The 17369-nt window shown below is 37.4% G+C and overlaps 3 protein-coding genes across 4 annotated transcripts in view; all 3 read right to left on the reverse strand.

The window, feature by feature from the left end:
- Positions 1 to 7396: 7396 nt before the first annotated feature.
- LOC107747553 (ADP-ribosylation factor-like protein 3) lies at positions 7397 to 10281 on the reverse strand. Its single transcript, XM_016562128.1, has 6 exons — positions 10035 to 10281; positions 9250 to 9393; positions 8940 to 9056; positions 8295 to 8345; positions 7812 to 7997; positions 7397 to 7718 (listed from the first exon to the last, which is right to left on the reverse strand). The coding sequence occupies exons 1-6, from the start codon at positions 10035 to 10037 to the stop codon at positions 7668 to 7670; spliced, it is 552 nt and encodes a 183-aa protein (XP_016417614.1). The 5' UTR covers positions 10038 to 10281; the 3' UTR covers positions 7397 to 7667.
- A 949-nt stretch (positions 10282 to 11230) lies between these two features.
- LOC107747554 (nucleoplasmin-like protein NO29) lies at positions 11231 to 13959 on the reverse strand. The gene is made up of 5 exons (XM_016562129.1): positions 13778 to 13959; positions 13189 to 13274; positions 12186 to 12305; positions 11981 to 12074; positions 11231 to 11871 (listed from the first exon to the last, which is right to left on the reverse strand). The coding sequence occupies exons 1-5, from the start codon at positions 13848 to 13850 to the stop codon at positions 11762 to 11764; spliced, it is 483 nt and encodes a 160-aa protein (XP_016417615.1). The 5' UTR covers positions 13851 to 13959; the 3' UTR covers positions 11231 to 11761.
- Positions 13960 to 16001: 2042 nt separating this feature from the next.
- The window catches only part of oga (O-GlcNAcase), a 13536-nt gene continuing 12168 nt past the window's right edge, over positions 16002 to 17369 (reverse strand). For both annotated transcript variants that reach the window (XM_016562127.1, XM_016562125.1), the window contains 2 exons: positions 16875 to 17034; positions 16002 to 16578 (listed from right to left, as the gene is read on the reverse strand). In XM_016562127.1, coding sequence (XP_016417613.1) covers positions 16442 to 16578; positions 16875 to 17034 — 297 coding nt within the window. In that variant the 3' untranslated portion in view covers positions 16002 to 16441. The remainder of the gene's footprint in view (positions 16579 to 16874; positions 17035 to 17369) is intronic.

The following is a 17369-nucleotide window of genomic DNA, read 5'->3' on the forward strand; positions in this document are numbered from 1 at the left end:
TCAGGAGAGCTGCAGAGTCCTCTGGGTGCTTCAGAGATCTTCTGCACGTCCATTACAGTGTATTTGGAGGCATTTAAAATGTGTGAACTTGACTCAGTTTTAGTAATCTACTGAATTCTGAAGCCTGGAACTGAATCACATTCACACATTTGTATTGTTCACACATGCTGAAAATGATATATGGACACCAGTCGCTGTGAGAAACAGAGCAGGACAGGGTTTGGGGAAATGAACAAGAGATGTTTTCAGTTGGTTGTGCTTGGATTGGAAGAGCATGAAAAGGCGAGGAGTTGAAACGAGTAAACCAGTGTCACCAGTGTGTCAAAATAAAAACATTTCTCAATTAACTTAAAAGGGATACATGAAAATGCTGGCATCGTTTACTCATTCTCATGCCCTTCCAAACCACATGCTGCTATTGTTTCTGTGGAAACATTTTGAATGATGAATCTTCACACTGCTTTTTTCCCATACACTTATAGTTCATAGTGACCAGAGGCTGTCAAACTCCACAAAGGATCCAAAAATGCCTAAAAAAGAACAATAAAAGTAAGTGTGAGGAACTGATCGAAATTTAAGTCATTATTCTCTGATAATCTTTCCCTTTGTAGCAGCTCTCAACTCTCATTCATACGCCACTGTTAAAAAATATTTTTACAATTTAAAATAACTGCTTTCTATTTTAAAATATTTTATTTAAAATGTAATTTATTCCTGTGATAGCAAACCTGAATTTTCAGCATCATTACACCAGTCTTCAGTGTCACATGATCCTTCAAAAATCATTTTAATATGCTCATTTGGTGCATTTGATTATATTCCAAAATGAGCACGTTGAGCGTTGCCGCTAAACGCCGATAAACCGGCTTCTTTTATCTGAAGTGTAAAATCAGCTGATTCAGATGACGTCTCGGGATTCCCTGGCGCGTCGCGAAGGAACTCTCGCGAGAAGAAACAGGGTCCACAACACTCGACGGGGCAAAAAACACACACACACAAAAAAACAAAAACAAAGGGACAGCAATCACAGCTGTGATATATCAACAATCAAATTAGCATTTTATAGGGTGACCATATTTTAGTTTCCCCAAAAGAGGACGGTGGGTATGGGTGCGGGTGCGGGCGGGCCGGGGGCTGGGGTGTGCTTGGTTGGTGGTTAAATTAATGCCGAAAGCGCCCAAAGTAGCGCAATCTCAAATATCAAAACTCAAAATATGTAATTTCCATACCTAATATACATATTTTACAGTCACTGTTGTGCATATTTATCATAAACACAGCTAAAAAGCTTCCTACCAGCGGCCGTCCTTCACAAAACTTGTTTCAGTCTCAATAGAATTCAAAATGTTTCAATACAAGCGTCTCAGTCAAATGTAATTTATGCAACATTTCAAACCTTTAACCCACGGGGGGAAATCAAGCCATGGCAACAGTTTAAAAGTAGCCCAAATCCAAAAAAAAAAAAAAAAACTTGACAACTCTGCATCCAACACGAGCTGCAGGAGTCAGATTTGACTGATCACGCGTTGAGGAGAGATGGATGACAGACCATGCTGGAGGATTTGCTGCTCCATTGCGTTGTGTTACCTTTGTTGTGTTGTGGCTTGTTTCCGTTGCGTTGTGCAAATTTAGCTGTGTTGTGCTAATTTCGTTGTGTTTTGCCTTGTTTCCATTGCGTTGTGTTACCTTTGTTGTGTTGTGGCTTGTTTCCATTGCGTTGTGCTAATTTTGTTGTGTTGTGGTTTGTTTCCGTTGCGTTATGCTAATTCTGTTGTGTTGTGGAGATTTCGTTGTGTTGTTCACTACTGGGTCACTTTACTGACAGCTTCTGGTCACAATGCTGTCTTAGTTTGAATGGACAGGAGCAAACCAAAATGGTCCTTTTATGCTCCACAAAAGAAACACCATACAGGTTTGGCATGACGTGAGGGTGAGTAAATGACAGAATCTTCGTTTCATTGCATTTTAGGCTCACACTGTTGCTTTAAGTAACTGACATTCCTATCTGTGTGTTTTAATACCAAGGATTTAAAAATCCTGGTTAAATATAACACTAAACTAGGCTTATAGCAGTGTGACTTACAGGAAACACTGTGCGTCTGTTTGGAGGCTGCATTCCCAGGCTCCAGTGTTAATAATTTGGAGATAACTCGGGTAACAAAGAGGGCAGCCAGAGCAGCAGATTTCCCCCTCATCTCCAGTTACTCATTACAGGAATATGAAACCAGAGGACCTCTGTAGCATTTGCTGGCCTGACGAGCCCTGCGCTGTGTGTGGATGTCTTTGATTAGGCTTTGGAATTAGAAGTGTGATGTGTCATAGAGAGGAGATGGATAGGCCTGCGAATGCAAACGGCAGCTGCACAACAGCTGACAGGCTCCTGGCAGAGCAACAGCAATAAAACACACCTTCAGCGAGGCCCCTACACTGAGGCATGTGCGCGCACACACACACACACACGGTTGCCATGGTAACACACAGCTGTCAAGTGCATCAGACCACACCCCAGTGAACAGGCAAATACACACCAATGAGGTGATCTACTGATGAGTTGACACTCACAGCACACACTATATCTGTGTTTCTCGCTCTCTCTTACACAAACGGACACGAGCAAATTCGCCCTCAAGCTCCATATGGAAAAATTATGACACAGGGGAAGTATTAAGCCATTCAAACAGAAACAGTTAATGTGATTGTTGTGTAAATGAAAGATGTCATCATCTCATTAGACGTGGTTAGTCTGAGGATTGTGGCACAGCTCTCGCTTCCCGCTTTCCTTACTGTTACGGCTACCTATGTGTTGCAATGTTCATTTTGAAATAGCAACTTTTACTGTAAACCTCATAGATTTCTACACATATGTGGTTATGAATCATCAAGCCAGGAGGATTACTAGAAAAGACAACACCAGCTAAAATGGAAACGGGAAATGTCATCAAAGGCAAAAGTTGGTAACTGCTAAAAAAATCTGTAACGTCATTGGATGCTTTCCGTACGATTCATTATTCCTAAATATTCAGCACGGAACATGATAATACTTCCCACCTGAGTACTGGACATTTTTCAGAGACAGGTCAGCAAATGTTTTCTTCCCGTTTGCGATGTATATCTAAGTAAAATGGCTTCTTAAAAGAAAGGGAAAAAAGGGTGACTTAATTTTGAAAAGAAAATAATTTAGAATAAACACTGTTGTCAGTTTAGATTTCATGAAAAAAATTGCTCAAATTTATTTCTGTTCATTCATGATTCTATACTTGCAAACCTTTCTTTCGTCTGTGGGAATGCAAAAGTTTTTTTTTAATCCGTCACATTTATTTATATAATTTGTACAACACAGATTCTTAAAAGAAGCTGCTTCGCATTAATAAACAGGAAAATAACAGTGTAAATGTAAAATGATCAGTGGTCACACTTTAATTTAAGGCCCAATTCTCACTATTAACAAACCATTAACTATTACTTTTGCCTCATTAAACTCCTAATTTGCTGCTTATTAATAGTTAGTAAGTTAGTTCTTAAGGTCAGGTACTGGGTAGGATTAGGGGTATAGAATATGGTTATGCAGAGTATGTGCTTTATAAGTACTAATAAACAGCCAGTGTGTTAATAATAGGCATGCTGGTAAGCAGCTAGTTAATAGTGAGAGTTGATGCCTATACTAAAGTGTTATGATCAATTATGAAACAAATTCAATTTTTGTAAAGCAGCACTTCAGAATGCAATGTCATTATTCAACTCAATTCAGTGCAATAACTGTCAATGTTACAAAGTTAATCAGTTATTAAAAATTGTTCAATTCATCTGTAAGCAGCTCTTCAGAAGGCAATAAGGTCATAATTCAGCTCAATTCACTTCAGTGTTGATTCAGTTCAGTTCAACAGCATTGTCAGTATTGCAAAGTTAGTGTCATTGTCTAGATCAATTCAGTTCAAATTTTGTTGTCATCTGATAGTGTCAGTACAGTTACATCGATAATACTTCTCTTAATATTACTATTAATTGTGTGAAAGTCAATAGGGTCCAGTGTTGTTTTGGACCATTGAATTTCACTATAGGGACAACATATGTTTTAACAAAACAGTTGAAACATGAGAAAGAAAGGTATAAAGGTTTGAAGATGACAGAATTTTATTTTATTCAGTATAACAGAATACTGAATTTTAAACAGGTTTGTAACTCAATATTAACTTCAATGTTTTAAGCTAGAAAGTGGAATCAGAAGTCTGTGGGTTGGCCTCACCTGCAGCTGACGCACCTCATCACCATGTCCTTCACAGGCCAGGTGGCCTCTGTGGAGAATTCCAGTTCAGTGTCATTCAGGGGACAAACTAAAAAATCAGCCAATGTCTGTTGCTCACTGATTTGCGAAGGAAGGTGCTGACAGTCCCGGTGCATTGAAGCCCACCCTGTGTCTCTTTGTTTGAAGAGTGCAGTGTTTGCTGAGTGCTTGGACTGAAGACTGGGCCAAGCAAGGAGTTGAGTGAATGTATACTCTGAGGAATGAGTTCTTTTGTGAACCCACACCATCTCTGAGTGCTTTGTCTGTCAATCAGGCATTGGATTTCCAAGTAAGCGATTTTGCATTTCAGTTACCTAGAATAAAAGATCAATATCTATGAGTTATTCCAGAGAAAAGCAGGCAGTGCCTTTACACATTTATGAAACAGCAGGTCTCCACACATTTAACAGTTCTGACATGACCATAAAGCAGCTGGAGCAGTTGCCATGGCAACGTAGGGTTTGACGGCAGTGTGACATTAGCCCTGCCATCAGAGGGGGAGGAGAACTTCAGTGAACACAAGGTCAGGGTCATACCATCTGCCCACATCTGCCTCTCTCAACACAGAATGATCAATATAACAGATAGATATAATGACAACTATACAGACAGACAGATAGATAGATAGATAGATAGATAGATCAATGGATGTCAGCTTAGTTTGGAGAACACAGTTCACAAAAAAACTAACAAAAAAGTAGCCCTGTCTCCCCGTGGTTTCAAGTTGTAGTTTTAGCTAGCCACGTTCCTGTCACCGTAACTGGAAATTACCGCCAGGAAATTAAATGACTGGAAAATTGGCGCTTTCCTGCGTTCCTGAATCCTGCATTGTGCCGACTTAAAGGGATAGTTCACCCAAAAAAGAAAATTTGATGTTTACCTGCTTACCCCTAGGGCATCTAAGATGTAAGTGACTTTGTTTCTTCAGTAGAACACAAATGGAGATTTTTAACTCACACTGCAATGTCTGAACTGTCCCGAGTGCCTTTGCGTCTTCTTCTTCAGCCTGCGCGTGAGGCGTCTTCTTGCGTTACGGCGGATCGCAGACTTATAAGTGCATTACCGCCACCTATCTCTCAAATGGACCATTGACACTCTATCTACAATCTCAATTGGGAGTGTCAATGGTCCATTTGAGAGATAGGTGGCGGCATTTTTGGGTGTACTATCCCTTTAATTTGATGCTGACAGTGTTTCATATGTAAATTAAATCGCACACAGTGGATGTTGCTCACATCTGGTAAATGCAGGTCTCTTTACATTGATATTTTATGATAATTTAATCTAGATTTAATTTGCATTGATTTTAGGCGGACTGATTTAAGTGTGCTGTAACATGACGGGGCCTGACCTGTAGTTCTGACTTAAAGAGTTAGTTCACTCAAAAATTACTCACCCTCATGTCGTTCCAAACCCACAAGGTCTTCGTTCATCTTCGGAACACAAATTAACTATTTTTGATGAAATCCGAGAGCTTTCTGACCCTGCATAGACAACAATGCAACTGACACGTTCAAGACCCAGAAAGGTAGTAATGGCATTCTTAAAATAGTCCATGTGACAACAGTGGTTCAGCCGTAATTTTATGAAGCAACGAGAATACTTTTTGTGTGCAAAGAAAACAAACAAAAAAAGACTTTATTCAGCCATTTTTTCTTTTCTGTGTCAGATTTCGACACGCATTCACGACAGTACTGTACCACGACACATGGTAGTTGCGTTGCTGTCTATGCAGAGTCAGAAAGCTCTTAGATTTCATAAAAAATATCTTAAAGGTATAGTTCACCCAAAAATGAAAATTCTGTCATTAATTACTCACCCTCATGTCGTTCTAAACCCGTAAGACCCAGTCTTGCAACCAAAGATAGCCTACGATACAGGATGATCATCGCACGGTGTGTTTGCTGCTACGATCCACGTTTACTGACCAACCAATAAAAACCTGACATGAAATCAACGCGACATGGCGCTAAAACATAAAACTGCTTACCTCAAGCTCTTGTCCCTTCCTCTTTCGCCGCTTCCACTTTTTTTCCAGCACACATAAAAAATACAACTGCTAAAGTGTGATTTATCATGCTTTTTTTTGTTTACCACTAGCGCATTGCTGATGACCTTTATTCTTCTGTAGTAACGTGCGTCGTATCGTACGAGTCAATAGGTTTCATCATCGTACAGTCTACACACGTCGTACTTGTAGCCAAGTTTATTAGATCCATGTCGCACAGTGTGACATGCAGTGATCTTATAGGATTGCTAAAATCATGCAGTGTGTTTTGGGCTTAAGACTTGAAATTACTCATTTGACTTTCTCCATTAAATTTACCCCTTCATACAGACATACAAAAAAGATTTATGGATATAATTAGAGCTTAAGTGTTGAAAATAAGAAAATGCAAACGAGAAATATTTCATTTTCATGTTGTAGACATTTCTTAAATATTTCTACTCATAAATTCTAATGTATTGTTTTGTAAGAGAGAAAAATGATGGAATGATAACAATGAAAAGTATAAGTGTGGTTAACTGAAATAATGTTCTGAAAGCAGGAGTCATTATTCATCAGATCAGTTCCTCATAACATCCAGCAAACACCCTCCCACATTCCTAAAAAACTGAGTAGAAAATGCAGGAAATAGACATAAAATGGCCTGTTTTAATCTTATGACACAAAATCACAGAAGAAAAATCCAAACTATTAAGAGGTCATAAATGCCATCTACTTTTGATTTCCTTTTTGTGACAAGAGCATCTGTGCTGCTGATCTGGTGCTTCAGTCTTCTGACTTTTACAGGAGGCATCATGTGAATATAATGCTCTCAATCTGATGTCCTCATAAAGAAAGAACCTCTCCACTGCCACAGCCAGATGCTTAAGTTGGCTAAACATGTTACAAGCACTCATCCCACAGTAAATTGTCTATTTAAGAACTTGGCTTTCATAACACTTTGGTTCAAGCCAGTCAAATAACACAGGCTATGCAAGAAATGTTGTTAAAAAATCTAGCACAGTATAAAACATCTAAAAGCAATAAATCATAGAAATCCAAGGTATTGAAATAGATTCCAAGATCAAACAGACTAAATAATAATAATAATAATAATGCAAAAACACTTATTATACTCACTTCAGTGGTTGATTGGACATTATAAATCAAATTCATTCGGAGTATCATGCTATTGCACAGTGTTTATGGAGTGACTGTGAGTCAGACCGATGACGGAGGAATTGAGGCAGTGGCTGAGGTGGTTCAGAGGAGAAAAAAGAAAAGGCTCTCTGAACCTCCTCAGATCCCTTTAACCTGAACGAGCTGGTAGGGAATCCACACAGTCCACAAAGCTTGCTTTTAACATTCCCTGAACGGCTGTAGAAAAATACACTAGACTCACTGCTTCTTCTTTGCAGTAACGTTCTTGCAGACCCAGTTCATTCCATCCTGAAAGAAGGAAGCACTTTATGTGAAAACCAATCTCTGATGGGAAGGTCCAAAACAAATGCATGGGTAAATAAAAGAAGGCCGATGATTCACCTGAACTCCCTCTTCTGTAAGTGCAGAGCAGGACTGAATTTGCCACATGCGGTCCCGAATGGTGTGCAGGTTCAGTCCCTCCGCGATCTCAGAGGCCGGAGCAGCAGTCAGCAGGTCTTGCTTATTGGCAAAGATCAAAACAGGTACGCCACTAAGTTTCTCCTCATCCAGCAGCTCGGCCAACTCCTGCACATCAGATGAACCATTCAAAATAGCTCATTCAAATACTTTTAGCATGCATTTGCTTGAACAAATGCATATCAAGATCACATATATGCTTACACATTTCTTTGGAGCAATCTAGTAGTGTTTCACTTCAAATCAGTTTGAAATATTAATGCTGCAGTGAACTGTACTAAGCTGGAAAATGTAGCAAAACCTGAGAAAGTGTGAAGCCACATAGTCTGAGAAATATCCCGCAGAGGCCTTGGATGCACACACACAAACATGACAAGCAATAATAAACAGATTTGCTATATATACCTGCCCCGTTTCCTCAAATCGCTTCCTGTCTGCACTGTCTATGACATAAATCTGAAAAACATAATGCCAAAGAGCAAACAATTTAGGAAATATTACTTACACAAGAAATATAAATACACTACTGTTTAAATGCTTGGCGTCAGTATGTTTTGAATTTATACTTGCATTAAAAAGATCAAAAGTGACAGTAAAAGACATATGTTACAAAAGAGTTCCTTTTCAAATACATGCTGTTTTGAAATCAATAAAGAAATGCATTACGGTTTTCACAAAAATGTTAAGCAGCGTTTTCAACCTTGCTAATAAAAAATGTTTCTTGAGAAGCAAATCAGCATATTAGAATTATATGTGACATGGAGTAATGCTGAAAATGAAGCTTTGCCATCACAGCAATAAATTACATTAAGTATATATTAAAATACACACATATAAAATTGTAATAATATTTCATAATATCAGTTTTAGCTCTATTTTTGATCAAAGAAATGCAATCTGAGTGAGCACAAGCCACTTCTTTCTTAAAAATCTGACCCCAAACTTTTGAACAGTAGTGTATATGAGAAGAAATGAACTATAAACTGACAATTTGTTCAGTGGTCTGGCTATGCATAACTCATAAACACAAATCTCCTAAGAAACACTCACGAGCACGTTTGTATTTTCAAAGTAGTTTCTCCAGTACGGCCTTATCTTCCTCTGGCCTCCAATGTCCCAGACATTTAGTTTGAAGCCCTGAGACTGCACGCTCTTAATGTTAAAGCCCTGGCAAGGACAGAAGAATTAAAAGCAACTGGGCAAGGTTGTGCTGTGCTAAAGCAAGACCAAAATAAAAGCAGAAGCACTTACGAGATTACTCTATGAAACAAGGATAATAAACATCTCAACTTTTTTACACAGAAATTTGTAATTTCTGCAAAAGGGAGAAAGTGTCTAGTAGCTACTTTTTGTGTGTTACCTGTGTTGGGGTGATGTGACTAATATCCTCAGAGGCGAGCTGCTTGAGAAGTGTTGTCTTTCCACCATTGTCTAATCCCAGGAGCAGAATGCGTACCTCATGGTCTGGGGCACTCTTTAGTTTTCTAAGAATTGACAACAAACCCTGGAATAAACATAATATGCTCAATAACCAGATTTTAAACAAGACAGCAATGACAATGACACTGTGAGGAAATTTGTGAGAAATAAACTCTTTTAATAACCTTCTATAAGAAAGTATTAAAAAGACAAATAAGATAATAATGTTATTCAGTTGATTGTGTCAAATACAAAATGCCGCACAAAAGGAGATGTTAGAATAACAGCCTCAGTCACCATTCACTGTCACTTTATACTTGAAATTGAAAAGTGATTAAATGATGACAACATTTGGTCGCTTTAACACTGATGCATACAATATCATAATTGCTTACCAATACCTTTGTAATATTAAATATGAATTTTACGTCTAGATGTCAGTATAAAAAGAGGCAGGAGCTCTGGTTTTCGGAGTTGTGCTTAGTTTACAGTAATTAACATAATGTCTAAATTGCTTGACTTAGTGAAATCATTCCTGCTTCGGAAAAATAAGTAGCTCCGCTGAGCCATTAGGTTTCACTCCTACAGAAAACCCACTACTGCTGCTAACGATCCAGACTACACGCTCCCAGTTCCGATAAATGACCCGTACTTTCTAAGTTTCCTAAATCTGAACTCATTATAACACACACACAAAGACATGACTAGAGGCAGATAACTTCTCACCATCTTTCTCCAGGTATCTTCCGAGACGCCGACGAGGGTTACTAGGGGGAGCTAAGTGACGTCACCGGCCGTTGGCGTCATTTTAAAGGAACAGCGTTTTTTTCTGAGCATTTCTCTGGTCAGGTTTCAAAGTCACTGTCTGTATACGTTAAAGTCAGGTCCGAGTACATTTATTACAGCCACTGAACATTTTCACCGTTATTGCCCAAGAAAAACATACTACTCAACTCTATATGGGGTTGTCAGAAGTTGTCACAATAGAACCTAGCATTAAAGAGTCAATTTACAAATAATAGAATTATGAAACACAACACAATTCAGAAAGCAGCAGGAATGTAAAAGGTAAAGTACAAAAATAATGAATAAATAGATGTGTTCGATGATTATATATAGTCAAACCAAAATTTATTCAGACACCTTCAACATTTCTTACATTATCAGTTTATTCGCTATAGTTTAGAAAAGGTAATAAAATATGACAAGAACTTAAGAGTTAAACTTTGTCAGAAAAAATCCTCTTGATAACGTCAGATAACATTGATAGAAAGGTATGTAATGAATTAGGTTGAATAACTGTCAGCTGTACACAATTAGATAATACCAATTTACAATTGACCAATTTCAACCAATTACCAAGCAATGCTTAATTTTGTTCAGTCTGTGGTGTAAAAAGGTCGCATTAGCAATTAAGAAAACACTTAAGCAAAACATGGTCAGGTCAAAGTGTCTGAATAATTTTTGGTCCCAAATTTTTCTCAATTTTACTGGTAGCCCACTGTATGAAGAATTTTTGGGTATGATTTGTCACAGTTTACTTTATTTTGCTATCCTCACGTACATAAATCAACTATAGTGTCCTGCTCCCCCTAGTAAAAAAAAAAAAAAAAGAAAAACTTTTTTTTTTTTTTTTACTGTAGAACACTCTTATCTGAATGTATACCTTTATGGTTTTATTGTGATCACATTGCCCTTCTGATTATCAAATGTTGTATATAATTATACTCAAATTATTGAGAATGTTAATACTGTATATCATGATAAAATGATAACTCTCACTGTTTTTTCAGTCAGTTGATGTAATTGTACCAAACACAGCAATTGTTATTACAGCTTTCATCATCAGTGCTAGTGCTACAAAACCAAATTTGCCAAAAGTTATAAAGTGAGCTTTTAAAAAGGCAACAATTGCACTGATACTACTAAAACAACAAATTTTATTTACAGAATCTGTAAATAAATCTGTAAAAATACAAAAACGGCAACCATGGCAAGTCCTTCTAGACTGATCTCGACATAAAATGCACCATGCAAAACTTCACTCTATCAGTCCTTAAAAAAGGGACTAGGATATAAAAACCCTGTCACTCAATATAATTTTACAGTATGTTACAAGGATTGTACATCTGGAATCAACCCAGCATGAAGTGGCTCAGTGGGAACAGGACTGTGTGAATTCTCAGTTCCTGAACTGAGAGTGAATCTGAAGTTTGGTGTTGGCAGTTACTTACATACACAAGAAACAGTATTAACTATTAAAACATTTTCAACATGAATGTTCATGGAGCTGGTTGTATGGAGGCTTTAACCTTTCTATTTAACATTTGCAACCACATCTGCAAGTACAAAATTCCATTAAATTCTACACAACTCCGTCACGTCTCGTAGTAGAACATTAAGTCTAGTAATACTGTATAAAACATATAAAGGTCTGGTGTAAGCATCTCTAATTAAGCTTTCTGCTTTTTCTTGGCTGGTTTGACTGAAGGCATTTCCTCCTCACTGACATCATCCTCGTCATCATCTTCATCTGATAATTCAGACCCTTCATTCTCTGTGGCTGAAGAAAGAGAATTTATTAGCATCAAACAAAAGATAAAACAGCTTTAAAAGCAATTTTGTGACAAAGAGCTACTGTGTGCTCGCGACAAGAGTGTTTTATTCCTCACCAACTAAATGTAACCCACTGACGGTCACTGGTCCAGTTCCAGATTTAAGGCGTAGTGTGACAGGAGCCATCAACTCAAACTCCCCGAGGCTTACCTGAGTAAGAACAGAGGTGAAAAACGGATTTAAAAACTTGCAATATGTTGGAACACTTATAATGTACAACAGTATAATTAAAAAAAGTAACTCCGAAATATGTCGCATTACCATAGGCAGGCAGGAAATGTTGAGATTAGCTACAGGCACTGATATTTTCTTTCCTTGGTGATTCATAGCGGTCACTTCCACAACATTATTCTCCTCTTTGGCACCGTCACCCAGACAAATCTAATGGTTTGAGAGAAAGGTAAATAGTTATGATTTTAAAAGCACGTCATCAAGCAGCGACAGATCTTTTCTTCCATTTTGTGACATCCATCGGAAAAGAAATAATGTAGGACAGGGACTTGGTTCTATCCATCGGTTGTTCACTGGATTTTGAGATGTGGGCCTGCATTAAAAGTGGAGGCAGATGAATGTGACATCTACCGTGGTTCAGCAAATTTTCGCATGCAAAATCCAGTCATTTCAATAGGAATCCATTAAATCTGGAATTTCACATGAGAGCAGAAGATTTCCCCATGCAAATTTTGCAACAAATTCAAGCTGGTCACATGGATTCACCACTTTCACCGTCAGAAAGCTGTTTTGGTTTGAAAGTGACTTTGGTGTGAGCTGTGCTTCATTTCTCTAGTCTATGGACAATAGACAATTAATCTTTTTGCCTGCAATATTTTTAGAATCTGCACACATCTTAAATGATTGGAGAAGTCCTGCATATGTTACCAGAGAGAAGTCTGTAATTTCACCAGAAGATCACAGTTAGAACACTTTGATTAAACATTTAAAAAGGTCTAAATAAACAAACAAACATACATGTATGCATTTATCAATTGTTGAAATATTCATATCTATGACATGCATTTATAAAATAGATTTGATAGGGTGCATTTTAATTTCATACCGATTTAAAAGCATAAATCAGGCAGAAATAAAAAAAAATATTATAATCATTTCACTTTCGTATTAAACCCAAATTATTTGTTTGTAGAACACGGCAGTCACCATTCACTAGCACTGCATAGAAAGTGCATTGAAAGTAAATGCTGACCCATACAGAGCCATTCAGTTTTGGAACAACACTGTTCTTGCAACAAAATAGTCTACGAACCATTCGAAGCTCGAGAAAATGTTCCACATCGTCATCTTCATCTGCTTGAAATGTGTAAAATGGAACTTCAGAAGACAACTCACAACCTAAAGGAATCCAAAACCACAATATTAAATGGGTATATTTAATTTAAAAGCATAAATGAATGGAATTACAGAAAACGACGACGTTTGAACTATATCTTGATGCACAGTGACCCAGGGTTCTTTAGATGAACGTTAAACACCATTGGCTACAATTATAAGAGAAAATTGACAATTGCCGTTTGTACCGACGAAACATGCTACCTATCAGATTGTGCTACTAAAAAAATATTTGCATTGTTTTAAATGTAAGTTTAGGGTATGCATGCACGTGTAGGTTCAGGGTAGGGGTAACGTTAGGTATGAACATAAAAAAAAAAGCCTCAAACCACATAAATAAGATGCTGGTAGCACAATCTGATAGGTAGCATTTTTCGCTATCGATTTGTGCCATCTTTTTAATGGGAGGTAGCACAATCTGAGCGGGTAGCACAAATCGCCAGAACACCGTTGTCCCACGTGTTAGCAAATGTACAAAGCATGCAGCGCGCTACTGTTGATCTTACTGAACACATAGGTTTCCAACCGCGAGCGCGAGTCCACTCCACTGTCTAATACTGCGTCCTCCACAAACGACATAATTGTTCAAACGTTACTAAAATCACTTCAATAGAGGCTATAACATCCACACTACAGTGCAGGTCGCGTTTTCAAAACACATGTGACGAGTACGCGAAAACCGTCGCAAGAATCAAGACGTCATCAACATGGACACGGAAGAGGGCTAGTCTTTTTTTTTTTTTTTTGCTAATTTGGTACAGTATCGGAATTCTACGTCAAAAAATTAAGAATAAAAAAGATGGGGCTTTGTTTTTGTTGATAGCAATAAATTATTACAATTCTTAATACCACATTGATTTGTCCTCGTTGATATGGCTGTTTTTGTTTTGAAGGTTATCATTTATTCGTTTTAGCCTACCCTTTATATTATTAGCCTTTAATTGTTTAATTGAGTAAGTTGATTATAACTTAACTTTGGTTTTCTATCCATCTCAGAAACTTTACATTCCAGGACTATTAATTACATATACTAGCATGCAATAAAATTTGGATTGTTTCAATTTTTAACAATTTAAACCACCCCGAAGTTTTACAAATAAATACAAAAAAATGACAAATAAGAGTTTGGAAGGGGTAGCAACTGTGGCCCTAGAAAGCATTTTTAAATTTAACTCACTAACCACAGATTTTCTTTTCCTATTTAACATTTTAATAGCCATTTTAAATTACATACAACCCTTACAGAAATTACAACTATAATACATATACATAATCATAATTACATCAAAGTACAGAAAGGTCTTCATTTTTTAAATATATGCATTGGATTAAAAAAGAAAAGCCTTAAAAAAAGAAAAGCCCTTTACATTGGATGTGATCAACCAAAATAAAATGAAGCAACAAGCCATATAGAGAAACAACAGCCATTTCTGCGTACAAATTTCCCTTAAATGGGGTGAAAAAAACTGTCAAGTGTTGGCCCATCACATGCACAAAACTATTTACATTTTACTTTAAATCAGGCATTTTAAACATTACATACGGTAATCTGCAGGAGCCTTTTGTGCTCATCTAGTTTTTCAGAATATAGCACAATACAGAAAAATAAAAAAAAGACAAAAAAAAAACTGTCAGAAATTTTGGTTAAAAAAGGGAGTAAATACAGAATAAACAGTTTCTTTTGCACCAACGTTCAGGAAAACAATCCTAGCACTGACAACGCAGAGTGGACTTCAGAGAAACCCAACTGTAGGGATTTTTAAATAGATTGACAAAGAGGCAGACTGTCATTAAAGAACAAGCAAAGTTATTCTCTTCAGACAACAGAAAAAAATATATATTTAAAGATAATTCACTAATGTACCTTCATTTATTTTCTGTTTTCACTCTAATTAGAGACAGGGCATTGGTCTTGAGGTTTACAATACTAATTGTACTTTTTTTTTTGTGGTAAACATCAGCATCTCAGAATTATAATGTAGCCCTGTTGTGTCTCAGAATTGTATAATTTACCATTTTAATCAAAGAAAGAACTGTAGGAAATTACTTTTCATTACCCTCAAATATATTCCAGAGGAGGGCAAGAGCCAAAAGGCGTTTTGTACAAAATAAAAAAAATTGTATCCTTAAAAGATACACATGCTAAAGGCTTACACAAAAGTACCCCATGTGGTCTTGAAGACAACAGACTTTAACTGTATTTACTTCTGCCTGCTCAAAGTTCAATTTCAGTGTTTTTTCTTTTCTAAATAATACCCGAGCAGCATCCCAAACCTCAAAGGATAGCTTTAGGCTGCTGTGTTCTCCATACGAGAGCTCACAGACACCGTTTGAACCTGGAAAACGGCAGAATTTATTACAATGTCCTGGAAAGCAATAACACAAACCCTGACTGTTATGAAGTCCTTCTAGATTATTGCTTTGAACATTGTAAAGCACTATTAAAAACAGCTTACACAAAAGTACCCCATGCGGTCTTGAAGACAACAGACTTTAACTGTATTTACTTCTGCCTGCTCAAAGTTCAATTTCAGTGTTTTTTATTTTCTAAATAATACCCGAGCAGCATCCCAAACCTCAAAGGATAGCTTTAGGCTGCTGTGTTCTCCATACGAGAGCTCACAGACACCGTTTGAACCTGGAAAACGGCAGAATTTATTACAATGTCCTGGAAAGCAATAACACAAACCCTGACTGTTATGAAGTCCTTCTAGATTATTGCTTTGAACATTGTAAAGCACTATTAAAAACAGCAAAGTGAAGATGTCTCTTATCAAGTAACGGCAAGTTTTTAGTCTGGAGAATCTAGACGTTAACTTAAACACGCACATATGCTGAACACAAACTGCAGCTCGGCCATATCTAAGAGATTTAGTGGGTTCAATGGCACTTGGCCAACTCAAGCAAACGGTCCACCAGAAAAAACTCAAAGTAACTCATGCGTCCTGAATTACCCTTGCAGACCCACACACTGGCAAAGTGAATGAACAGCACCTAAATTTCTAGAAGTGCATTCGGCATATGATGTGAACGAAGCTACAGGCCACCAGAGTTGCTATTACAAAACTTGTGATAGTCACATGAACAGGTAGCGTGTTGGGGCCGAAGCTTTGTGCAATTTCTGGGAGGCTGCTTCTGTATGCTTTTTTTTTTCTCTCAGCGGCTCAGATTCACAAACTCCTCCCCATTATTATAACGTCTTTTGGGAATCCCTCCATTTTGGCCACTTCAAAGCAGCCCAGTTTGCTATAAAAGTCCAACATCCTTTTGTCCATCTGCCGGACCTCACAGAAAGCACCATGTGAACCTGACAACCGAGGAAAAGATGCGTTTATGAAACAAAGAATTTAAACAAATCACTGCAGCTTTTCATGTCCTCTAACATGTCAACATCCGACATTTATGAACTATAAACACTGCTTACTAAAGTCAAAGTAAAGTGTGGTAAGAGAGGGAAGATCACACAGAATTTAAAATGTAAGAGCTTTAATGTACAATGTATTTAATTACCAATTACTGTGTAATAACAATGTTATTACTATAGCACTTAATAATGTATCATGTTAAATAAATGCACATGCCACACAACCTAACTTTACCTACCATTGGCTTTCAATGATGAGAGGAGACATCCCATCATGCTTTTGGCAACACTGGGGTCGGTAACCTTTGCATGAATGTCCACTTTAATGAGTGACGGGAAGTTACTGAGGAACGATTCTGGTAAGCCTTCCTCCTCCTCATGGAAACTTAGCATCATTTTCTATAGGGGAAAAATGATTAAAGTTGCTGTTCTAAACATTTTACCATATAAAGCCTATTTGATACATTTGTAACATATTTGATACAAGGCCTCTAAATTATCAACTTGATCAAAATGTACGTATATATATATTAGGGCTGTCAGTTTAACGCGTTAATTAATTAGTTATGAAAAAATAACACAATTAAAATATTTTAACGCAGTTAACGCACTGGCCCCGCCCCCAGACCTGTACATCATCTTACATTTCATAGTTGACTGTTGACAAACATGATGCAGGGCAACAACTCCATAAATGCAGTTATGCCCTAAAATTCAAAATATTGGTGCAAAAA

Source organism: Sinocyclocheilus rhinocerous, unplaced genomic scaffold, assembly GCF_001515625.1.
Source record: "Sinocyclocheilus rhinocerous isolate Xijiao unplaced genomic scaffold, SAMN03320098_v1.1 scaffold469, whole genome shotgun sequence".
NCBI lineage: Eukaryota > Metazoa > Chordata > Actinopteri > Cypriniformes > Cyprinidae > Sinocyclocheilus > Sinocyclocheilus rhinocerous.

Bases quoted from the DNA above. Each gene is read 5' to 3' on its own strand.
- LOC107747553 (XM_016562128.1), bottom strand. The intron at 9,057-9,249 runs GTAACACACAAA...TGTCCTTGCCAG, and splicing joins GTCACATCACCCCAACACAG to GGCTTTAACATTAAGAGCGT. The intron at 7,719-7,811 runs GTGAATCATCGG...TCCTTCTTTCAG, and splicing joins TTACAGAAGAGGGAGTTCAG to GATGGAATGAACTGGGTCTG.
- LOC107747554 (XM_016562129.1), bottom strand. From the start codon at position 13,850: ATGTCGTTTGTGGAGGACGCAGTATTAGACAGTGGAGTGGACTCGCGC. The intron at 12,306-13,188 runs GTTCGTAGACTA...TCAAACCATTAG, and splicing joins ATTTTCTCGAGCTTCGAATG to ATTTGTCTGGGTGACGGTGC. The intron at 12,075-12,185 runs GTAATGCGACAT...GTTCTTACTCAG, and splicing joins ACATTTCCTGCCTGCCTATG to GTAAGCCTCGGGGAGTTTGA.